The 26,310-nt window shown below is 39.4% G+C and overlaps 1 protein-coding gene across 2 annotated transcripts in view; it reads right to left on the bottom strand.

Annotated features, from left to right (window-relative positions):
* GRAMD1C (GRAM domain containing 1C) overlaps window positions 1-26,310 on the bottom strand; it is a 110,506-nt gene that overhangs the window by 20,473 nt on the left and 63,723 nt on the right. For both annotated transcript variants that reach the window (XM_066241392.1, XM_066241391.1), the window contains 4 exons: window positions 22,796-22,928; window positions 15,964-16,126; window positions 8,693-8,830; window positions 4,055-4,173 (listed from right to left, as the gene is read on the bottom strand). In XM_066241392.1, coding sequence (XP_066097489.1) covers window positions 4,055-4,173; window positions 8,693-8,830; window positions 15,964-16,126; window positions 22,796-22,928 — 553 coding nt within the window. The remainder of the gene's footprint in view (window positions 1-4,054; window positions 4,174-8,692; window positions 8,831-15,963; window positions 16,127-22,795; window positions 22,929-26,310) is intronic.

Raw genomic sequence — 26,310 nt, 5'->3', positions numbered from 1 at the left:
AGATTCTACCAAACATTCAAAGGAGGTTTGGTATTTATCCTTCTTAAAGTCTTTCAAAAAATAGAAGAAGAAGCAATACTCCCTAACATATTTTATGAGACCAACATAACTCTCATACCAAAACATGGCAAGGACAACACAAAAAAAACAGAAACTGCAGACCAATATCTCTAATGAATATAAATGCAAAAATTCTAAACAAAATACTAGCAAATTGAATACAGCACATTTAAAAAATAATACATCACAATCAGGTGGGATTCATTCCAGGAGCACAAGGATGGTTCAACATACGTAAATCGATCAACATAATACACCACATCAACAAAACAAAGGACAAAAATCATATGATCCTATCAATAGATGCAGAAAAGGCATTTGAGAAGATACAATATCCCTTTATGTTTTAAAACACTCAATAAAATCGGAATAGAAGGAAAGTACCTCAACATAATAAAGGCGATATATGACAGAGCATCAACTAATATCATACTAAATGATAAAATAAATGAAAGCTTTTCCTCTAAAATCAGGAATGAGACAAGGCTGCCTACTCTCTCCTCTTATTCAAAATTTCTGGAAGTTTTAGCCAGAGCAATCAGACAAGAGAAAGAAATAAAAGGCATTGATATCAGAAAAGAAGTAAAGATGTCACTTTTTGCAGATGACATGATCCTATACACAGAAAACCCCAAAGACTCCACCAAAAAACAATTAGAAACAATAAACTAATATAGTAAAGTCGTAGGATACAAAACCAATATACAAAAGTCTATTGCTTTCCTATATGCCAATGATGAAACTTCAGAAAATGAACTCAAAAACACAATTCTTCTATAACTGCAACAACAACAACAAAAAATACCTAGGAATAAATTTAACAAAGAATGTGAAGGACCTACATATTAAAAACTACAAAGCATTATTAAAAGAAATTGAAAAAGGCACAATGAAATGGAAAAATATTCCATGTACATGGATTGAAAGAATTAACATAGTTAAAATGGCCATATTACCCAAAGAAATATATAAATTTAATGTAATCCCATCAAAATCCCAATGTCATTTTTAAATAAATAGAACAAAAATATCACCAGGTTTGTATAGAACCATAAAAAACCTCGAGTAGCCAAAGCAATCCTGAGGATAAAGAATGAATATGAAGGTATCACACTACCTGACTTCTAATTATACTACAGAGCACAATAATCAAAGCAACATGGTATTGGCAGAAAACAAGGCATACAGACCATGGAACAGTGAGAGCCCAGAAATAAAGCCATATATATATATATATATATATATATATATGGTTTTATAATAATAATAAATAATCTTAAAGGAGCCAAAAACACATGATAAAGAAAATAAATCCTCTTCAATAAATGGTGCTGGGAAAATTGGAAAACCACATGTAAAAGAATAAAACTTGACTACAGTTTGTCCCCCTGCACAAAAATTAATTCAAAATGGATCAAAGAACTAAATATAAGATCTGAAGAAAACACAGGTACTTAGCCACAGAGAACAATTTATGAATTTGACCCCAAAGGCAAGGGAAGTAATGCAACAATAAATGAATGGGACTATATCCAACTAAAAGGCTTCTACACAGCAAAAGAAACTGATAACAGAACATAGGTAGGCAACTAAATGAGATACGATATTTGCAAACAACAGTTCCAATAAAGGGTTAATATCTAAAATACCTAAAGAATTCACAAAGTTTAGCAACAAACAAGCAAACAATCCAATTAAAAAATGGGGAAAGGACCTGAACAGACACTTCTCCCAAGAAGACATACAGATGGCCAACAGATATATGAAAAGATGCTCATCTTCTCTAGCTATTCGAGAAATGCAAATCAAAACTACAATGAGATACCACCTCACACCTGTCAGGTTGGCTATTATCAACAAGACAAATAATAACAAGTGTTGAACAGGCTGTGGATAAAGAGGAACCCTCATTCACTGCTGGTGAGAAAGTAAAGTAGTACAACCATCATGGAAGAAAGTATGGTGGTTCCTCAAAAAATTAAGACTAGAACTACCATATGACCCACAATCCTCTACCGGGTATCTACCCAAAAAACTCAAAAACATTGGTACGTAAAGACATATGCACCTACATGTTCACTGCAGTATTATTCACAGTGGCCGAGACATGGAAACAACCCAAGTATCCCTCAATGGAGGATTGGATAAAGAAGATGTGGTACATATATACAATGGAATACTACTCAGCCATAAGAAATGATGACATAGTGACATTTACAACAACATGGATGGACCTTGAGAACATTATACTGAGTGAAACAAGTAAATCAGAAAAAGCTAAGAATTGTATGATTTCACACATAGGTGGGATATAAAACTGAGACTCATGGACATAGATAAAAGCAAAGTGCTGGTTACCAGGCAGAGCAGAACGTGGGGGAGGCAGGTGGTGAGAGGAAAGTTGTAAAGAGGGGCAAAAATACAGTGATGGAAAATGATTTGACTTTGGGTGAAGAGTGCATAACAAAATCAACAGTCAAATGCTATAGAAACCTTTACTTCAAACCTATGTACTCTTATTGATTAATGTCACCCTGTTAATTTTAATTTTCTAAATAAAATGTTTTAAAAAATAAATAAATATAATGTGCAACTGAAAATAAAAAGGTGAAGGAAGCAGGCATCCAAACAGAACACTACTTTCCCTAACCAGTATTTAAAGTGATTGCTGGCCATTTCTTTCTCATTGTAACCATATGTTTTATACCTATCCTCTAAGGTTATTAAAAAATTTCTAATACTAAAGTATCAAACATTTCTTAATTATTTGAAATATTTTTTGAAAAACGTTTTAAAATCCTTTTTCTAACACCGACGGATAAAACTACAATAGCATAATTAGTTCAGATGTTAACAGATATTTTCAAACTATTTGCACAACAGATACCCTATACTTCAACACAAACTGGCCACACACAAACTCCACTATAAAACAGTGCCATGCTGGCACAGAGCTGAGCATTAACTATGTTATCATCTCTTCCCCATATGTCACGGCAGCCATCCAGTTATTTGACTTGAACCCTTCACATGATTCTGCAATCAAATTCTATGTGTTCTGGCCCTGGCCGGTTGGCTCAGTGGTAGAGCGTCAGCCTGGCGTGTAGAAGTCCCAGGTTTGATTCCCGGCCAGGGCACACAGGAGAAGCACCCATCTGCTTCTCCACCCCTCCTCCTCTCCTTCCTCTCTGTCTCTCTCTTCCCCTCCTGCAGCCGAGGCTCCATTGCAGCAAAGATGGCCCGGGCGCTGGGGATGGCTCCTTAGCCTCTGCCCCAGGCGCTAGAGTGGCTCTGGTCGCAACAGAGCAACACCCCGGAGGGGCAGAGCGTCGCCCCCTGGTGGGCGTGCCAGGTGGATCCTGGTCGGGCGCGTGCGGGAGTCTGTCTGACTGTCTCTCCCAGTTTCCAGCTTCAGAAAAATACAGAAAAAAAAAATTCTATGTGTTCTTTCTAAAAACCATTTATTATTTTTAAAAAAGATTCAAACATACACAAGAGTAGAAATGAAGTATAATGAACCTCATAAGCTCATCACCTAGCCTCAACAACTTGAACTCCTGCCTAGTCCTATTTCTTCTGTATCCCTACCGCACTCCCTCCTCACCCCCCGCAATCTTCTGCCTGGCTAAACTACTTTTAAGGGCTAACCCAGCCATCCATAGAATTGCATCAATAAGCATGTAACTATATCTCTTTATAAATTCTTCAGTATGTCTCTTTAAAAGATAAATATTCTTTAAAATATAACTATAATACCATTACACAAAAAAATAATCATTTCTTAAATCTCATGAAAACTTATTTTTTTCCAGTTGATTGTTTGAATTAGGATTGGCTGACACATCTCTTAACTCTCTTTTAATCTGTAACAGTTTCTCCGCCCTTTCTGTTCATGCCACTTATTTGTTGAAATTGCTTTGTATTGGTGACTGGGACAGGTACCTTTTCTCTTCCCACGCGCAGGATTCTTGCAAAATACAGACAGTAGACATACCTGCTTCTCAGTGGCAGTGGTGCACTTCCCAGTAAGTGGATTGTTAAGAATTATAGTGTAGGTCATGTTTCTCAGTTGATTACCTCCAGGTTCCACGTTCCAAGGGGTAGATTCTACATCTAATCACAGCAAATAAAGTTAATTAGTTCTAGAAATCTGAAGGGTATGACTTGAAATAGGATCAAAGAGGTAGTTTTTGAATTATTTACATTTTTATTTTGACCAGTCCAAAAGTAAAATTAAATGTTAGACACTCTTTCTATATATGACCGACACCTCATCTCTGATCTATTTACTTCTAAATTGTTGTCTATTAATACACTTTTCACTTTTCTTTAGAAGATAAAATTAAAAGTTGGTTCATCTGTAGGATTCTTTTTAAAGTCCCAGTACCTATGAAGTAATGGCACTAGCCTTATCAAACTAAACAGAACAACACTTCAGCATTCCCATCATTGAGGACAAAACCTAGAAAGACATTTGTCATTACGCAACAATGTGGCCTTGATCCCAACTTGCAGAGAAATCATGTCAATGAGAAATAATGTAATGTTAATGGCTTATCTGCTGAAATCTTTAGTTAAGGAGGGGATAATCGAATATAAATAACTATATAACCTATACAGCACAGCTATTGGATAATTTCCTTGTATTTATGGCAAGACCTTTGTCAAAGTTCTCTCTTATTTGCTTAGCAACAACACACTTTGAGCAGAAATATAAATATATCTTTAGAACCTAGCACTATACAGCAAAGGTCATTTTACAAGCCAAAGACTAAGAAAGTATAGGTAACAGTATCATGAACTCTATTCAAAGATCTACATCTAATGCTGTTAGTACAAATGGAATTGGGCTAGTATGTCTGGCTGCTATTTACCAACATCCTAAAATATAGGAGCCTTGATCTAAAGCACTAGCAATATCATAGGAATGAAGCCAAGCATTATGACCTATGCAATTTTACTTCATTTCTTTCATACAGCTAGGTCTAGGGTTTTAATGAGGGATTCTGAAGCTGTCTTTTGAGTATCTGGGAAAATCTTACAACTAAATTAAAAAAGCAACATCACAAACATGAAATGTATTATCCAAATTTGCTATAAAATTCTGTTACATGAAAGACATAATATTTTTAAATACTTTTCAAAGATTACTTTGGTCATACATCAGCCTGCTTCAAAAAAATTATATAAATAATCCATTGTGAATCAGCAATAGAATTTAAAGATATTGTATTCTGCTGTTAAAACTGTAAACTATTCATCAAAGCAACAATCAACAAGGATAAAAGACAAGTGTTTTCCACTTGTATTTTTACCAATGTTACATTTGTATTTTCACCAATGTTACCATCAAGTCTACTAAATATCATGTAATCAACAATACATTGGAATGATCAAGTTCCCCAATACCTCAGCACGGTATAAAACTCAACACGCTATAAAACTTGGGATAAAATTTTAAGAAAAAAAATGGCAGCAGCATAGAAAAACAACAACAAAAGAAAAAGAAACCCTGGGAGCCATTTTGAGTTAAAGTAATAAAAATCAGGAATTTCGGCAAGAGTATTTTAAGAATCTTGTGATCTAATTAAGTTTTAAATTGGTGAATCTTCAAGCTCATTAGAATGGCTATTATCACCAAAAGAAAAAAAATGAAAATAACAAGTTGGTGAAGATATGGAGAAATTGGAACATTTACGCATTGCTGGTGGGAATGTAAAATGATGTTGCCATTATGGGAAACAGTATGGCGGTTTCTCAAAAAATTACCCAGAATTACCTTATGATTCAGCAGTTCCACTGTTAGGTATATACCCAAAGGAATAGAAATGAGCGACTCAGATATTGGTACATCAGTGTTCATAGCAGCATTATTGAAAATAACCAAAAAGTGGAAACAACTCAAAACTCCATCAATATATGAATGGATAAACAAAATGTGGTATATATATATAATGGAATATTACTCAGCCTTCAGGAAGAATGAAATTCTGACACATGCTAAAACATGGATAAACCTTGAAGACATTATGGTAAGTGAAATAAGCCAGTCACAAAGGGAAAAATGTAGTATGATTCCACTTATAGGAGGTACTTAGAGTAGTCCAATTAAAAGAGAGAGTCTACGGCCATACCACCCTGAACACGCCCAATCTCATCTGAAAGAGAAAATAGAGAGGTAGTCATCAGGAGCCGGAAGGGAGGGGAAATGGGTGGTTATTGTTTAATAGGTACAGAGTTTCAGTTCGGAAAGATGAAAAAGTTCTGGAGATGGGTGGTGCTGAGGACTGCACAGCAATGTGAATGAACTTCATACCATGGAACTGTATACTTTAAAATGGTTAAAATGCTATGTCTTATGTTATATACATTTTACCACAGTTTTTTTTTTTTTTTTTTTTTTTTTTTTTTTATTTTTCTGAAGCTGGAAACAGGGAGAGACAGTCAGACAGACTCCCGCATGCGCCCGACCGGGATCCACCCGGCACGCCCACCATGGGGCGATGCTCTGCCCATCCTGGGCGTCGCCATGTTGCGACCAGAGCCACTCTAGCGCCTGAGGCAGAGGCCACAGAGCCATCCCCAGCGCCCGGGCCATCTTTGCTCCAATGGAGCCTTGGCTGCGGGAGGGGAAGGGAGAGACAGGGAGGAAAGCGCGGCAGAGGGGTGGAGAAGCAAATGGGCGCTTCTCCTGTGTGCCCTGGCCGGGAATCGAACCCGGGTCCTCCGCACGCTAGGCCGACGCTCTTTACCACAGTTTTTAAAATGGGTAAATCTAGGTGATGGGTATATGAGTTTTATTATACTATTCATGTAACTTTTTTTGAAGATTTACATATTTTCAAAGTTAAAAAGTTGAATAAAAAGACATAACTGAGATTTGCAATACAGAAGTAGTTACACAACTGTAAACAGACTTAAATGAATACATATTGAAAAGCTCTCTAAATAAAAAATAATATTAGATCCAGTTGTAGCCATTTTAGTGCTGAATTAGATTAAATCTACAAATAATTGACTATGAAAAATGTTTTATTAAATTCATAATGTTTTTTAAAAGAAGCCCTTGAAACCCATTATCAAGAAGGGTTACAATGTAACAAGTTCAAAAGATAGCATAAAGGTATAGAATCATAAACACATGACCTCTTCTAGAGAAAAGCTTCTGAGTAATTCTAGGTCTAAAGAGCAATATGGCTATAACTGTTTAGATTTATAATTAGCCAGAAGCCTTTGCTTCCCAAAGTCATTTATAACATCAGGTAGCACGTTTATTCATTCATATGTAAACCAGATGTGATATCAAACACTAAATGTAGTTGTGATTCAAAAACCAATTTTCGGCCCTGGCCAGTTGGTTCAGTGGTAGAGCGTCGGCCTGGCGTGCAGGAGTCCCAGGTTCGATTCCCGGCCAGGGCACACAGAAGAAGAGCCCATCTGCTTCTCCACCCCTCCCCCCCTCTCCTTCCTCTCTGTCTCTCTCTTCCCCTCCCACAGCCAAGGCTCCATTGGAGCAAAGTTGGCCCGGGCGCTGGGGATGGCTCCATGGCCTCTGCCTCAGGCGCTAGAATGGCTCTGGTTGTAACAGAGCGACGCCCCAGATGGGCAGAGCATTGTCCCCTGGTGGGCATGCCAGGTGGATCCCGGTTGGGCGCATGCGAGAGTCTGTCTGACTGCCTCCCTGTTTCCAACTTCGGAAAAATACAAAAAACAAACAAACAAACAAAAAACCCAATTTTCATTTAGGAATACCATGCTAGTTCCTCATAGACCTTTTCCACCATAAAAATGGCAGTGCCGTATCAACAGCCATTGTTTTAGAAAGTTAAGAGAAGTGATGTATTCAATTCTTCTGAAATATCAAGTTCTCCAGGTAGACATAAATAGCAAGAAAATACAAAATATATTCAGAACAGATATAGTAAGTTACATATAAGCTACTGAGTGAAAAGGAAGATTAAGATGCTTCAGATATTCCACTTTTTCAAAACTGAAAGAACAGGAAAAAAATGATTTTTTAAAACTATAAAATTCTTAATATAATCTCAAGATTCAATTAATAGCTATCAGAAATTGCTTTGCTACTCTACTATGCATAATAATTATTTTTTGTACTGAAAACTGGTGGATATTTGGGCTTTTTTTTTTAGTATTGGGGCATTATAAATAATGCTGGTATGAATAATATAGTACATGTCATTCAGAGTACATATGTACCCATTTCTGAAAGGTATATGCCTAGCAGAATTGCTGAGTCAGAAAAAAAATACATATGAATGGTTTTAATGGATTCTGCCAAATCATATTGCAAAGTGATTGACTGTACCAATATACACTCTACTAGCATCCAGCTGTTCCACAATGCCCCCAAGAGAACTGTTACATTAATAAATACAGTTTTAGTTTTCAAAGGGTCTGAACTTAATTGTAGGTAGGATCTGACTAACTGGACAACCCCATTGTTTACATGTAACTTTAACCAAAACACATACACACTAGTTTATATAATCACCAAAACAAAATCAGAACCTAATTTCCCCCCAACAACATAAATCAATTTATACAGGCTCAACCCTCTAAAGATAATAAAATCCTCCCAAATTTATCATTAGATAAGAATACAAGAACCAACCTATTATATTTCTAGAACTGGTAAATTTCTGCATAAAGCGTGAACTGGTGAAGAGCAATTCAAACATTTTCTCAGCACTGATGTGATAAACACGGTTGACGTAAAGTCTTCCATGAAGGTCTTTCTCAGAAATATTTTCTGGGGGGAAGAAAACAAACAAACAAAAAACAACCAAAAGGAAAGGTAATTTTAAGGTTTTGTTTTGTTTTTGATACAAAATAGTTTGTAAATATAATTACAGTGATCAGCACACTCAGAACACTATTAAAACGCTAAATCGGTATTAAATGCTAGATACCTTAGCACCTTACACACATGCTCTCATCCTGTGAGGTAAGCGGTGTCACCATTTCCATTGCATAGATGAGCAAACTGAGGCACTGGGAGACTCGCCAGAGCTCCGTGGCTCGTAAATGACTGAACTGGAATTTGAATTCACTCCAGCTCCAAAGCACACAAACTTAACCTCCATTTTATACTTTCAGGAATTTAACTTAGAAGGATCAAAAAGGAAAGAAAAGGAAAGACGGCTAGGAATAAAAAGTAAAGGAAATAGAGTAAAGCAATCCAATATGAAATTTTACTGATTTCAGGACTAGGGTTATTTCTTATTTCAAGGATTACACCTCATCATTACAGAACAGAAACTGCAACCAAAGCTCCCCATGTGTCAGAAATCAAGCTCTAAAAATGATCTGCGCAAAGCATCTGTCAATATTACACCACGGGAAGCAGTCTGGGAAAGGCAAAGACAGGCCTAAGAATCAGAAAAACTCGTCTAGCTCTGTCTTCATCCCAATTATTGCTTTTTCTCCCTCATTAAATGATCAGTGTCTCTCCACTTTGCCACAGATGCACAGGGCATAGAGATATCAAGTAAATATTGATTTACCTTCTTCTTGCAACAATACTATATACAGGCAAAAGCTACTCACTGCAATTTCAAATAATGATTCCTTTGGCATAGAAATGAATCACTGAAGATAGGCAATGTGCTAAGGTTTTGTGAGACAGCTTCCCAATTAGGATTGATATATAGCTCTTCTAACACAGAAGTAATCTATGTTCATTGTAAAAATAATTCAGATATTCATAAAAAAAGCAAACAACTACAGGTGATTCTACTGATACTGCCCATTTCCTTCAAAGAACTCATCTCAACTTGTAATTACATTTTTGTTGGCTTACTGACTTGTTTTATTGTTTCCCTCCTGCACTGAACTCTAAGTTCCATGTGAGTAGGGACTATGTAGATTTTAAACACCAATGTACATTATGTGCTTGGCATAAGGTGAGTATTAAATAGCTATTTTTGATTAAGTGGCTATTGAAAACACTAAAAATATCTTAGGGTCTATTTTTATTTATTTATAGGACTTTGAATTTGCAACCATATTTTCTGACCTTTTTTTGTGGCAGAGACAGAGAGAGTCAGAGAGAGGGACAGATAGGGATAGACAGACAGGAAGGGAGAGATGAGAAACATCAATTCTTCGTTGCGGTTCCTTAGTTGTTTATTGATTGATTTCTCATCTGTGCCTTGACCGGGGGGCTACAGCAGACCGAGTAACCCCTTGCTGGAGCCTTGCTCAAACCTGATGAGCCCGCGCTCAAGCTGGCGACCTCGGGGTCTCAAACCTGGGTCTTCCATGTCCCAGTCCTATGCTCTATCCACTGCACCACTGCCTGGTCAGGCTTGTTTTTGAGTATTTTTACATGTACAATTAACTAAACTAAGCTTTAATCTCCCCGCCTGGAGTAATGTCCTTTTCTGTACTAGGATCCGACCGACCCAGAATACTGTGCTGCATTCAGTTGTTATCTCATTAGTCTCCTCCAATCAATGACAGTCCCTCCTCCTCCTCCTTCTTTTTTTCTAATGGCCTTAACACAACTGAAGAGCACTGATCAATATTTTGTAAAATGTCATTCGATGTGAGATCATCTGGGATTTTTCCACGATTAGACCAGGGTTGCGGATTTGGGGGAAGACCACCACAAAGGTGAAGTGCCCTTCATATCACTCAGCAGGTACACATATCGGCCTGACTGTGATGACGCTACCCTTGCTGAACGTGGTGTCTGGCCGGTCTCTCTGCTGCAGTTACTACTTTCCCCCTTCCATACTCTACTTGTTAGAAATTAGTCACCAAGTTCAACCCACACTTGAGGAGAGGAGAATTAAGCTCCACCTCCTGGAAGGGGGGGTATCTATACACATATATTATTTGGAAATCTGTGAGGAAGATTTGTGCTTTCTCCTGCATTATGTATTTATTCAATCACTTATATCAGTATAAACTCAGGAATAGTTATTTTATTCTCTGTTCTATAATCCAATACTACAGTTCTTTATTTCATTGCTTAAACTTTTTTATTTGGCTGTTAGGCACTCTTTCAGGTTGACTCTTGTGTCCTTTTGTCCTGCCTCCCTTTTATTTGAAGTAGTTTATTTTCTGGCACTACAAGATGCTCCAGGCTCATTCTGTATATTCCCTACCCCAGCCCTAGAATCAGCCATTTCTCTAAGGAGCCCTGGAACTGTCGTTTCTCAAAAGTAAATTTCTTGTTCACATTTCAGAAGGAAAAAAATTACACTCATATAGGAATTTTAATATAATATTTTCATATTTCATTTAAGCTCCCTTATGAGATAAACTGTTCTGTATTATAACTGACAAAATAGAATTTGTGGTATCACTAAGGTAATTAACAATAATACCTTTTGTATGTAAATCTGTTCAAAGATGTAAGGTCATGAAATAAACTATTTATCTGGAATTATTTATGTATGAAATTAATGATATTTTAAAGCCTCCTATCCTAGTAACATCACCAACAGCATTGCTGTGACATATACAGCTAGCAGCTGCTGCTATTTTTTTAAAATAGTGTTTTCTGTTTGTTTTTTAGATTCTATTTATTTATTTTAGAGAGAGAGACAGAGAAAGAGAAAGGGGGAGGAGCAGAAAGCATTAACTCCCATATGTGCCTTGACTAGGCAAGCCCAGGGTTTTGAACCAGCGACCTCAGCATTCCAGGTCGACGCTTTACCCATTGCACCACCACGGATCAGGCAGCAGCTGCTATTTTAAAAGGGGGAAGGAACATAGTAGCAGGTTACCATTTCCAGTAAAGGAGAAATGCCATTTCAAACACATCAGTTTGAAAGTGGCCAGTGGAAATGGTGGGAAAAGTGAGACAGATAAATCTGAAAAGGACACGCACAGGAATAAAACTGAAACATATGTTGATAGTGTTTTGAAGGTGAATGAAAAATGTATAGGTAGGTATGCAAGAAAAGCAGCTGATTTGGAGTTTAACTGAGTAACTAGGACAGTTTGTTGAATCTTCTCCCATTTTCTAAAAATTGGTGACCTGCTATATTCTTCACTCAGATTGAGGGTTTTCTTTACACCTGAAAAACCACATTCAATCTGAGAGTGTTGTTCAAAAAGCTGACTCGGGTAACAGTGCCAGTGTTCCCCCGTTTGGCAGCTTACCTGACGGGCTAGACTATTTCACAGCTTTTTCTCTGGCTCTCCTCAGAGGTCTACTTGTGCTCCTCACCTTTAATAATGAATAAACATCACCTGATATTCTGATTCCTGTTTCTCTTTGCATGGTTTTGCCTCTAATTCATCTTGTTCTGTCAGCTGTAGATCACGGTTCAAATTTTATTATTTTTAAGCACTCCTCCCCTTACTTAATTTTTGTCTAACTTAGCTTCCATCTCGGCATAAGTCACTTTGGTTAGGGAACCCTGTCATGTCAACTTCTTACCCCAACTATACAAAACTAAACTTAGCCCTGGCCGGTTGGCTTAGCGGTAGAGCGTCGGCCTAGCGTGCGGAGGACCCGGGTTCGATTCCCAGCCAGGGCACACAGGAGAAGCGCCCATTTGCTTCTCCACCCCTCCGCCGCACTTTCCTCTCTGTCTCTCTCTTCCCCTCCCGCAGCCAAGGCTCCATTGGAGCAAAGATGGCCCGGGCGCTGGGGATGGCTCTGTGGCCTCTGCCTCAGGTGCTAGAGTGGCTCTGGTCGCAACATGGCGACTCCCAGGATGGGCAGAGCATCGCCCCTGGTGGGCGTGCCGGGTGGATCCCGGTCGGGCGCATGCGGGAGTCTGTCTGACTGTCTCTCCCTGTTTCCAGCTTCAGAAAAATGAAAAAAAAAAACAAAACAAAACAAAAAAAAAAACTAAACTTAACTTCTATTACACCACACAGCCCAGATATCTCATGCCATGAGCCAGTTTGTCAACTTCCACTCAAGGCGCTACTCCCCCCCCCCCCCGGGGGGGGGGGAGGGCAGCTGTTCACCGAGTAGTATTCACAGCATGACAGAGCAGGGCAGGTGGAAGAAGTGAATCCTGAAAACAACGGAAATATTATATCCTTGAAAACACTACAACTTTCTTGTACTTGTGGATGTGAATACATTGTGTAAATGCATCTTCATTTGCCAGGAAACTCCCAGCAACTTCTCAGATGCTCAGAACTCTTTCCCAAAGTGGGCAAATAGTAAGCTGAGGAAAGTGTCCAAGGACAACCCCCTAGACTAGAGAAACACAGTTCTGTAGCTTGTCCTATGAGTTACTATATATCAAAGTTCCAAGCTAGTAGCATGGTTTACCAGATTAAAACACAATGCTTAGCATTTTGTTCAGCAGCTGAAGTCCGGAACTCATTTCCAGCAATACAGAAATATCACTGAAAAAGGCACCCTCCACGATGGGTGGGCCCAAACTGCCTAGTGTAGAAGAAGAGCATTAAAAAGAAGCCAGTCAAAGCAGATTCTAGGCTTTCCCCATCTGGGCTCCAGGTAAACTCCACATCAGAGGGCCTGTGCTAGAGGCTATTTCAAAGCAGATGCTCTGCTTTGTTGATTCCTCTCAAGTTCACATGGGAATAGAAGGAGTCTCCATATCAAAATAGCCCAGTGTCTCCCTCCCAAACATTATAGGCTATATGTGGTAAGAAAGAAATCCTCTCATTTTTCTCACTCAGCCTGCTCAAAACAGATCAAAACACTATCTTTTTAAATAAAGTGAGGCTTGGTTTAAAGTAATCGGCCATCTTCCTAGCTCCCTCTGAATCCTCATGCACATTTCCAAATTCCTTGGAATGGTTTACTACTTTTCACCTTTCTCATCATCTCCCCAATTCATGGACTTCAAGCATCTTCACAGCCTCACAACTTTCAGAAACAACAACAACAACAAAAAACCCAGATTCATTATAAAACCTACTTCATCTGTTTGATAAGCCTGAGATTTTAGAACCTGCTTAGGAAAAACAATAGGAGTCCTTGATTTGTTATCAGTGACCATTAATTAAGAAAAAAGTCATCCCATACACTCTCAGGAAAACCTGCACAAACAGGAGGCTGAATGTTTCATGGAAGCTCTTCGGGCTGCAAAGCCACACAGTACCTTTCAAGGGACATCAGCAAAGAGCAAAATGTGATCAGGGCTCGCATGCAATACAGCAACTATACTGCTGTTATTCTTTCTTTATTTCTAGATATGAACACAGCTTATGTGAGTTTAAATATTATCCTTTATATTACTTATCATTAATGTTAATTTAATGGGAACTCAATAAGGACACTACTTGTGAAGTACTATTTTTATATGTAGAAGAGCAGCTGAAAGAGGAAAAAAGAATCCTTGTTTTGGCGGCACTTACCTATCTGGCCACTGGGTGCCAGAGTAGATCTTTCTAAAATCAGCCAGGCAGGGAATTACTAATCCAGACCTGCTGTCTACCAAAGTATGAAGGGTAGGAACACTAGGAGTCTAGTCATTTATGGGGTTTGATCGATTTAAAATTACTTCCTCTCGACTATGTTTTCAAAAGAACTCAACAACTGTTTTCTTTTTTTTTTTTTTTTTTAAGTGAGAGGTGGGGAGATAGCGAGGTAGATTCCCAGATGTGCCCTGAGCAGAATCAACCCAGCAACCCCATCTGGGGCCAATGCTCCAGTACTGAGCTATTTTTAGCACCTAAGGCTGATGCTTGGACCAACTAGCTATCTTCAGCACACGGGGCTGATGCTTGAACCAATCGAGCCACTAGCTGCAGGAGGGGAAGAGGAAGAAGAGGGGGAGAAGGAGGGGAGGAAAAGCAGATGGTTGCTTCTCCTGTGTGCCTTAACTAGAAATCAAATCCGGGACGTCCATATGCCAGGCCGATGTTCTTATCCACTGAGCTAACTGGCTAAGGCCAACAACTGTCTTCTTAATGCAGTCTGTGATTTCTAGGAAATAGTGGGTTTTTATTGACATTTTTAAGAGCATGGATTTTGTTTTATTAAAGATACTTCAGGGTTCCCAAAACAAGGTCTAAGCTGATTTGGACTGGGTTTTCGTAGACTTGGTCTTGGTTTGGCTGAATTTAGATTTGATTTCAGATTTGGACTTGATTTGGATTGGATTTAGATTTAACTGGGCTTTAGTTTGGATTTTCATGGATCTGCTTTTCACACTTGGAAAAGACTTCAGGGGTTTGCAAACCAGGTCTAACCTGAACAGCACCTGGACCACACATACATCATGTCCTACAGCTAGAAACCACTGTCAGGTCCCCAGTATTATCCTAAACACTGATAGTAGGAAAGCAGGCATAGAAATATAGACATTGTCCCATTCTTGAAACTTGGAAGTAGTCACCACCATCTTTTCCAATGTCTCCCTACTCCAGTGGCTTCAATGTCAATAATCTTACAGTTTTAAAAAATTCCTTACAATGCCCACTTAATAAGTATGACAAGCCCCAGGTTATTGGTACTAACTTAAGAGAAAGTAGAGAGAACATGATTTGCTATAGTTCCTTTAAGTAATTGCTTTTTATTTTTCTTCTCTAGTTTCACTCCTATCTTTCTCTGTTTCCCACTCTCTCCTTCTCTCTCCCTCTCTCTCTTTCTCTTGATTTTGGAGGTTAGAAAAAAGTATAATTATAATGTAACAGATTTTTATTAAGTTTTGCTTTTCCATTTCTGCTCCATCTCCATTGACTTAAGGCTTAGAATTTTAAAAGGTAAATGTGATGGGGACTTTCAAATTCCAGACTTCTGGAAAGTGAGGATGACTTATGATTTAGCAGCCTCTTCCCCATGTATTCTATTAACTTCCGTCTTTTTTTGTTGTTGTTGTTCTTTATAGTGAGACCATATCTAGCGCAAATAAACTCTCAGTCTGCACCTAATAAAAAGATTAATATTAAAAGACATACCTGATATTTTATTAAAATTTATAAGAAATTCTTTACCTTCATCCACAGAATCTGAAGTGCTGCTTTTGTCCAGAGAAAGATACTCGTTTTTGTTCAAGTCCGGTGGTTTGGATGGCACTCTCCTTAACCTCCTTTCTGAGGTTAGTAAAGGACTCTTTTTGACCTGTTTCTCAGTTTGAGCTTCCTCTCTCTCTAACTCCTAAAAATCAAACAATCCAGTTTAAAAAAAAAAAAGATTATAGGCTTAGATTTTATAGTGATAGTTTTAATAATAAAGACACTTGAAAATATTGTTCTTTGAAAAATGTGTTTGTTATGTTTGTACCACACTTCCAATTCAGTCCATAAAATACTGGTAAATAATACAGATTATTCTAAAGTCATCTTCTTAAACAATAATGAACAATCAACTATTGAAGAACATCATATAGAAAATCACAGAGAGTTAATCATGTGAATCACTTAAGCACAGGGATGGGGGCAAAGAACAAAATAATGGACACTTGGTTCTTTGGGGTGGGCAAGGCAGAGGAGTAAAATCCAGTTAGTTTCCCCAGACAGTGCCCATCATCTCAAAGAAAAAACTCACCCTCCTCTCAAGACCAGTAACTAAAGGGGAAAGAGAAAGAAAATAGAGAGATAAAAGTCACATAAGAGTATAGTGGATTAAAAGGGAAAACTAACTTCACTGCAAACTCCTAACTTGCTGTTAAGGGACTAAGGCAGGGGTCGGGAACCTTTTTGGCTGAGAGAGCCATGAACAATACATATTTTAAAATGTAATTCCGTGAGAGCCATACAATATGTTTAACACTAAATACAAGTAAATGTGTGCATTTTATGTAAGACCAACACTTTTAAAGTACAATAAGTCTCTGAAATCTTTTTAATAATGTTGTTATGCTGTTGCTAACCAGTGGTGAATAAAGTACTTCTTATCATTAATGCGACTTCTGGTGCTGCATGGTTTTGCTGACGGCTTTGTAGTCTGGTTGATATGTGGTGAGGTTAAGCTTCATGCAGGCGCTGAGACTTCCATCCGTTAAACGTGATTGTAGGTTGGCTTAACGTTCTTTAGATGTGAGAAAGACTGCTCACATGCACATGTAGAGCCAAACATTGTCAGCACAGCAATACTCATACGCTGCAATGTGTGGTATGTGACGGGAAGCGCATTCCAAGTTTTAACAATCAGCTGGTCCACAGGTTGAAGTTTTTTCATTTCCCCCCACTTGTGTTTGCTTGCCAACTCTGCTTGCTGTCATGCAAGTCTTTCCAAATCTTCATTCAGTGACTTGAACTTATTCACCCACATGTCTGAGGCCTTCAGGTCAGCAGCTTGTAGCTCAAAATCTCTGATGGAGACACCGGGGATGTAACTCAGGTTGGCACAGTCCACTGCACACTTGAGTGGATGGGTGATGAACTTAAAAAGACGAGTGCGCTCCAAAGAAAACCAGTTAGAAGGTGATGGAAGACAATTGGACTTTGGGCGATGGAAATGCAGCATAATCAAATGTCAAAATAATGTAGAGATGTTTTCTCTGAACATATGTACCCTGATTTATCAATGTCACCTCATTAAAATTAATTTTAAAAAATCTTATAAAAAAAAGAATAAACAATTTAGGCCCTGGCTGGTTTGCTCAGTGGATAGAGCATTGGCCTGGCTTGCAGACATCACAGGTTTTACTCCCTGGTCAGGGGAAAAAAAAAAAAAGGACGAATGTGCTCACGAGATTCTCCAAAGCACGCTTTGAATGACTGCAGGAGATTAGATGTGAAGCCCACTAGCTGCTGGAGATTAAGATGTTGAGCAGAGTCACTTGCTGTGCATGCATCTTTAAACTCTCCCAGTTTTTCAAAGTGTAGTAAACAACCTGTTTCAATGTCAGCGATGAAGAGTTCCAACTTGTTTTCAAATGCAAACACTGCTTATTGAAGAAATAAGACTGGCCTGACCTGTGGTGGCACAGTGGATAAAGCGTTTACCTGGAACACTGAGGTCACTGGTTCAAAACCCTGGGCTTGCCTGGTCAAGGCATATATGGGAGTTGATGCTTCCTGCTCCTCCCCCCTTTCTCTCTCTCTCTCTCTCTCATTCTAACTCTCTCTCCTCTCTAAAATGAATAAATAAATTTTAAAAAAATTAAAAAAAAAAAAAGAAATAAGACTGTATTTCCAACGCCTTGCATTTTCACATTGAGCTGGTTCAGATGTTCAGTCATGTCCATGAGATAGTAGAACTTCAGGAGCCACTCAGTGTTAGCTAACTCAGGATGCTCAATGTTTTTCATTTCAAGAAAAGTCCGGCTTGACCAGGCGGTGGCACAGTGGATAGAGCGTTGGACTGGGATGTAGAGGACGCAGGTTCAAGACCCCAAGGTCGCCAGCTTAAGCATGGGCTCATTTTGCTTGAGCAAAAAGCTCATCAGCTGGGACCCAAGGTCGCTGGGTCCTGAGGTCGCTCGGTCTGTTGAGGGCCTGAGGTCAAGGCATGTATGAGAGAGCAATCAATGAACAACTAAGGTGTTGCAATAAAAAACTAATGATTGATGCTTCTCATCTCTCCCCGTTCCTGCCTGTCTGTCCCTATCTATCCCTCTCTCTCTGTCCCGGTAAAAAACAACAACAAAAAAAAAACAACAAAAAAAACACAAAAGTCCGAATTTTGCTCAGACAAGTTGTGAAACAGCTGAGCACCTTCTCTCTTGACAACCAACGCACATTGCTGTGTAGAAGCAGACCAGGATAATTATTCCCAACTTCATCCAGCAGTGTTTTGAACTGGCGATCATTTAAAGCTTGGGCAACAATAAAGTTGACTACCTGAATGACCAGCGACATCACCTCACCAAGCTGCTTGCCACACATCTGAGCACAAAGTGCCTCCTGATGTAGGATGCAGTGAAAACTTAGGATGGGTCTCTTTTCATGTTCAAAGAAGCGTTACGAATCCTCTGTTTTTCCCCACCATGCACGGAGCACCATCAGTACACACTGAAATAAGTTTATCCATTGGTAGATTTTTTTTCTTTAGCAAACTCAGTGAAAGACTTGAATAAATCCTCCCCTCTTGTTGTCTCTTTCATAGGCAAAACAGCAAGATTTTCCACACGCATACCTTGCAATCATGCTGAACTGGGATAAATGGCTTACGTCTGTTGACTCATTCAAAGTGAGAGAAAAGAATGGTGCGGCATTTATGTCCTTCACTTGTGTTGCCTCAATTTGATTTGCCATCATGATGGTAGGATCGTGAACAGTTCTTGCTGACAGGCATGTCTTTTATTCGTTTGATTATGTTGTCTTTATCCAAAAAGTCGTCAAAAAGTTCATTGGCAACATCAAGCATGAATGTTTTGGCATACTCTCCATCTGTGAATGGCTTTCCATTTCTCACAATTGCTAAAGCACCAGCAAAGCCAGCTGAATTCCAGTCACCTGTTGGGTCCAAACACGGAGTTGCTGCTGACTGACTTGCACTCTGCACAGTAGCTCTTGACATGCTTTCTTCCTGCTGTCCCCTGCTGGATATTCCGATGCAAATGTAGTATGGCATATGTCGAAGTGCCGCTTTATATTTGACCATTTCATCAATGCAATTTTATCATTGCGTATTAAGACACACTGCAGAACCTGCTCTCTCCACAAAGGCGAATTCTTCTGTCCATTCCTGCTGAAAAGTACGATACTCCTCATCTTTTTTATTTTTAGCCATCTTCTTCATCAAAAGAGTTTCTGCAATTAGCTAGCTGACTACTTGATTAAAAGGAGGGAAGTTTACTTCTTGACCTCACAACAACCCGTGTATGATACACATTATCCAATAAAAATTTGGTGTTGTCCCAGAGGACAGCTGTGATTGGCTCCAGCCACCCGCAACCATGAACATGAGTGGTAGGAAATGAATGGATTGTAATACATGAGAATGTTTTACATTTTTAACATTATTTAATTAAAGATTTGTCTGCGAGCCAGATGCAGCCATTAAAAGAGCCACATGTGACTCGCGAGCCATCGGTTCCCGACTCCTGGACTAAGGGATTGGGCAATAAAATATATTCAAATATATGATGATAGCTATACTTTCTGGGAATAGTTTAATAAAGATACATCATTTCTATAAAAAAAATCTAATGTTAGGCATTAAAGTATGAGTGCTATTGTTATGCTAGTATTCAAGTAGAATACTATTATAATTAGGCTTAAAAAAACCGTGTACAAAATATAAACTATACAGCAAAACACTTAATGCATTGTCTACATGTAAACAGATGAAAGAGAGCAAAAGCATAGATACACTCCTTCCACTTCCTGCCCCTTGAGATTTTTGAGCAGCACTGAGCAGCAGAAGCACCAAGGAGCACACAGGTTTCCACTGGTCACTCAAAAAGCAGAGCAACAACTCTGCTCAGGACACAATTATTAAAGGATTAGCCTATCCTGGCCAGAGGATTGATTCTTCAAGCAGAGGTTACTACTAAAATCAAGACTTGATTTATTTGGGCATTTCATATTACAATGCAATATGCTTGCTTTGGGTGTCTTTAACAGATGTTAAGTTGAGTAAGTTTCCACAAAAATTTCTTCTGTTGTTTCTAATTACGATATAATTCCTATTATAAGTAATATAGATAGATACTTACAGGAAAAGTAACAGTCACTATCTTTGAGTGTTTAGCATCTTGACAATTTTTATTTCTTTGTATACTTTTCTGTATGTCCTGAATTTTTTCAGAGTATTAATGTTATAACTTAAGATAAATCTATTTTCATCTTGGAAAAATGTTATTTTGTTATTTCTAATTTGTTGGAAGTAAAAATAAAATAAAGTGACATGTTTGTTGACATCTGAGAATCTCACCATACTGCTCTTGAATGCAAAAGGTAAAATTGAACCAAACTGCCATATACTTGTATTCCATAACCTGGAAACATCTTTGTTAAATACCAATGAATCCATGATCAATGTTAAAATATTAAATTAGTTCTCTTCATTTCATTCCCTTTCCTTAGAGGAAAATATGACTTCCTTTAGGGGCAAAATTAGAAGCAAGATCCAACATTTTAACTATTCCAAGAGCAGGTACAGAAGACTTTGTTAAGGAGACTGTAGGCGAGACTCAATAAGATTAGTAGCTCTGAGAACTCAGTCCTCAAAGTCAGACTCTTTTTTATTCTCTTTTTTTTTTAAGTGAGAGGAGGGGAGACAGACTCCTGCATGCACCCTGACCAGGATCCACCCGGCAACCCCATCTGGGGCCACTGCTTGAGTACTGAGCTATTTTTAGTGCCTGAGACTGATGCGTTGGACCAACCGAGCTATCCTCAGCACCCAGGGCCATTCTTGAACCAATTGTGCCACTGGCTATAGGAGGGGGAGAGGGAGAGGAAGGGGGAGAGAAGCATATGGTTGCTTCTCCTGTGTGCCTGACTGGGGATCAAACCCAGGACATCTGCACATTGGGCTGATGCTCTATCCAATGAGCCAACTGGCCAAGACCAAAATCAGACTTTTGTAAGATGAGGAAACTACAAGAGATCTGTCTTATCACCTCCCAAAGACACCTCCCAAAATTTGAATGGTTTGGTCTTCTCTGTGAAAACATACAAAGAAAGTAGCATCTATAATCACCACTCTTGTACCAGTAGGAAGTTCCTCAGGGTCTCTAGATGGATCAGTTTTGCAAGAAACCCACAACACAAAATCAGACCGAGATAGATGCTTGATAGATGCCTAAAACAAGTTATAACTTGGTAGGCTTTCACATAAATACTGCCTGTTCCAATGTTTTCCCAGTATTTATTCACAGGAGATGCTGGGAGCTCCCTGAAAAGAGGTAGACAAGGTCCACTGCTGGTCACACACAGATTCACCTTCAATTATAACATCTCATGGCTACTGAACACTTACTGTGTGCTTGGGACTGTTCAAAGCACTTTCACATATTAACTCATTCAATCCTTATAAAAATCCCTAGATATAATTTTGTCCTCATCTTCCAGGAGTTGATAAAACAAAAGCTTAGAAAAGTTAAGTAATTAAATGAACTTATTTAAGGTCATGCAGCAAATGGCAGAGGTAGGGTTTGAAGCCAATGCTCTGCTCCAAACCAAGAAATTCAGCTCTAGCCCTAAGCCTGCATCCCCAATCAGAACAAAGGCTGTATAGCAGGTGTAATTTTGGCGCTCAAAATGTGGTTTCTAAACACCATTCTTCACGAAAAACTATGGCTCATTAGGAAAATGGCTAATACTAAGTCCGGAACAGAGAGTACACAGTGTGTGCCTGGGACATGTTCTTGTACCAGAGAGAAAGGAAGCCATCAGGGAGTACTGATTACTTCAAAAGGACAAAGGAACCAATCTGAAGGGATTCAGCAGGGGCAAATTGAGTGTAATAATAATAATAATGACTCCAAGTGATAAAAACTCATTGAAATTTTAAAAAATTGATGGGCTTGTAACAATACTTGAAAATATAAAGGAAGGAACTAACTAATTAATAAATGGATGTGCCTGCTTTAGTTGTCAGCTTCACAAAGGTCTACCACACACACTACCTACTCTGGGAAAAATTCTGCTAACTATGAACTTCTCCATCTTACTATATTTGTAGTGATGTCTACCCCCTTAAAGACTGACGCCCAGTCTGGCAGCCCTGCACCATACCCAGCTCTGAATGGAACCGCCTCTGCATATCACCTCTGCTGCTTGGAGGCTTGAAACTCTTCTCCTCACATAAAGAAGCAGCCTGATATCTTAAGTTTTAAACATTTTGCACACTGTATTTTTATTTGATCTTATCTTATGATTCACACATGGCAGCAGCAAAAATATTTTAAAAGAGGGATCACAGACTAACCGCTTTGGATAGATTTCCGTCGGCTGGCTCTGTTTCTGAAACGCGGTTAATTGATTCACGGGTAAAACTGATTGACTTGGATAATTTTTCATCTCTCTCCCCACAGTCATCCAGGCTGCTTCTTTCTGGGCTTCTGTAAGAAATACGTTATTATGGAAAATAAACAAGGTCACTGTCACACAAATAAGTGATTTATTCTCCTCACTGAGGTCCTTTCTGTTACAAATCATTTTGATAACAAATAGTCTTTCATAATGTAACAAATAAGCCTCTACTAATAACAAAGCTATCTTCTTAAATAACATGCAAATTGGCTTTATTTCTGAAAATAAGATAATATTCATATGAGATTTTATAAATTTCAGGAACCATTACAGCAGCGGTTCTCAACCTGTGGGTCGCGACCCTGGCGGGGTTGCCTAAAGCCATCGGAAAATACATAATGCATATCAGGTATTTACATTCCTAATCATAACTATAGCAAAATTACAGTTATGAAGTAGCCACCAAAATTATTTTTTGGTTTGGGGTCAATGCAACACGAGGAACTGTATTGCGGGATCACGGCATTAGAAAGGTTGAGAACCACTGCATTAAAGAATTCACCAGCCCTGGCCGGTTGGCTCAGCGGTAGAGCGTCGGCCTAGCGTGCGGAGGACCCGGGTTCGATTCCCGGCCAGGGCACACAGGAGAAGCGCCCATTTGCTTCTCCACCCCTCCGCCGCGCTTTCCTCCCTGTCTCTCTCTTCCCCTCCCGCAGCCAAGGCTCCATTGGAGCAAAGATGGCCCGGGCGCTGGGGATGGCTCTGGGCCTCTGCCTCAGGCACTAGAGTAGCTCTGGTCGCAACATGGCGACGCCCAGGATGGGCAGAGCATCGCCCCCTGGTGGGCAGAGCGTCGCCCCTGGTGGGCGTGCCGGGTGAATCCTGGTCGGGCGCATGCGGGAGTCTGTCTGACTGTCTCTCCCTGTTTCCAGCTTCAGAAAAATGAAAAGAAAAAAAAAAAAAGAATTCACCAAGTACAAGTGGCCATAACAGCAACTAACAAAATGAACATTGCTTGTTTAAATTTCAGTTGTGGACAATGACAAAGCTTCCAAAGGTACAAGGTAGATGCTTGACTTGGAAGCCAGTCAGCACCAGAAGGCAGAAGATCTTCCTTCTGACTCAGTCCCAGCTGCGGTGGCAAATCCTGCCCGGAAGTGGAAGCTCCTGATGTCTGAGCACAGAGCCCACCAATCAGTTCACATACCCCTTCTTACTGTTCTTATTCCTAACAAGGTTGAAGGAACAGCTTTCACAAATGGTCACTGGGACAAGACTGCAGTATATGTCCTGGAAACTGCTCTTCCTCTCCCAGGAAGCAGGGAGAAAAGAAAGTCTAAAAGGAGCACAACTGATCTAATTTTTAGTGCTCAACTCTACTGAGAAACTATTATTCTCATGCAATCATTGCAACCTATAGGCTTAAAGCTCTTCTAAGCTGAAGTAGCAGCCTGACGTCATAATGCCAAAGAGCCTTTCAACTCTCTTCTTCTCCATATAAACAAGTCACTTTTGGAGAAGGGTCTTCAGCAGAATGGCAGGGCTCTGAAGGAACCGGACAAGAAAAATGACTCCTTGGGACTACGTACCATCTAAGTGTCTGAACTTGAGGACTGTAAGGATGGAGCTCAGTTGTGGAGAAATGAAAAAGAAGGAAGGAGAGCAAAGGAGAAATTGAAAATGAAGAGAAAGAAGATAAAAAAGCTGAGGAAATAAGAGTTTGGACAGATATTCTTTGAGAGCCTGGAAGAATGGGAAAAGGAGCGACAGAGGGATTGAGGATCCTGCCTCGTCTCTTCTTAGAAAGCACTCAAGCCCCAGCCTTCCCGGTGACCTCTAGAACTTGGACCTCAGAGTATGTAGAGCAGCTGGTCCAAAATATTTATTCTTTCTTTCTTCAAAGACTAGAAACTTTTTGAGTTAGCAGGGACTTTGGAGATCATCTGATCTAATGGTTTCATTTCACAGATGAGTACACTGAGGCTCAGAAAGGCTAAGCGGTTTGCTTGAGGTTGCACAGCTACTTGGTGGCAGAGTCCAGAGTGGAATCCAGATATTCTTTACCACTATCCAAGGCTCTGTGCATTGTATCAGTTGCTTTTCTACCCAACTCCAGGACCTGAAAGAAGCTAATGAACTAGACAGGAAGCAATACAATGGAAAAATTAAAAAAAAAATTAATTTGAGAAAGAGAGACAGAGAGGTGAGGGAGGATGGGAGGGAGGGAGGAGGAAGGAAAGAAGAGGGAGAGAGAGAAAGAGAGAGAGAGAGAGAGAACCATCAACTCTTTGTTTCACTTAGTTGTTCCACTTAGTTCTGTACTCAGTCATTGCTTCTCGTACCTGCCCTGACCAGGGGTTGAACACACAACCTCTGGTGCACCAGGTTGACACTTTACCCACTGAAGCACCCAGTGAGGACCATTTTTAATTTTACAGAAAACTAATAAAATAACGCATGTGTAACCATGTAAAAGAGACTGTAAAATACTAAAACTTAGCTGGAATACTATAATTACAATCAGCAGACCTAAAAGACTAGATTGAGTAAAAATTCTGTAGACACATCGAGATTTTTGAAAGATTTACATTTTAAGATTTATTTGTGCCTGACCAGTGGTGACACAGTGGATAGAGAGTCAACCTAGGGTGCTGAGGTTCCAGGTTTGAAACCCCGAGGTTGCTGGTTTGAGCACAGGCTCATCCAGCTTGAGAACAGGGTCACTGGTTTGAGCATCAAGTCATCAAAATGATCCCATGGTTGTTGGCTTGAACCCAAAGGTCACTGGCTTGAAACTCAAAGTCACTGGCTTGAGCCCAAGGTTGCTGGCTTGAGCAATGAGTCACTAGCTCAGCTTGAGTCCTCAGGTCAAAACACATATGAGAAGCAATCAATGATCAACTAGAGCAAAGCAACTACGAGTTGATGCTTCTCATCTCTCTCCCTTCTTGTGTCCACCTCTCTCACTAAAAAAAATAAAGATTTGCTATAAAATTTTTAATATTTTTAATTTATTGATTTTAGAGAGGGAGAGAGAGATTTGTTGTTCCACTTATTTATGCATTCATTGGTTGATTCTTTATGTGTCCTGACCAGGATTGAACCTGCAACCTTGGTGTATCGGAATGATGCCCCAAAACTGAGCTCCTTAGCCAATGCCATTTAATAACAGTTTTATTAAGTTATAATTCCCATACCATAAAATTCACCCCATTTAAACTACTCAATACAGTAGTTTACTGAGTTGTGCAGCCATCACCACTATCTAATTTTAGAACATTTTCATCACCCCAGAAAGAAACCCTGTTTCCATTAGCAGTCACTCCTATTCTCTCTTCCTCCCAGTCCCTGACAACTACTGATCTACCTCTGTCTCTACGGATTTCCTGATTCTGGACTCCACTTCATATAAATGGAATCATACAATATGTCATCATTTGTGACTGGCTTCTTTCACTTAGCATAATGTTT

This window comes from Saccopteryx bilineata, chromosome 8 (assembly GCF_036850765.1).
Source record: "Saccopteryx bilineata isolate mSacBil1 chromosome 8, mSacBil1_pri_phased_curated, whole genome shotgun sequence".
Lineage (NCBI taxonomy): Eukaryota > Metazoa > Chordata > Mammalia > Chiroptera > Emballonuridae > Saccopteryx > Saccopteryx bilineata.
This window is presented reverse-complemented; position numbering and strand designations above follow the sequence as displayed.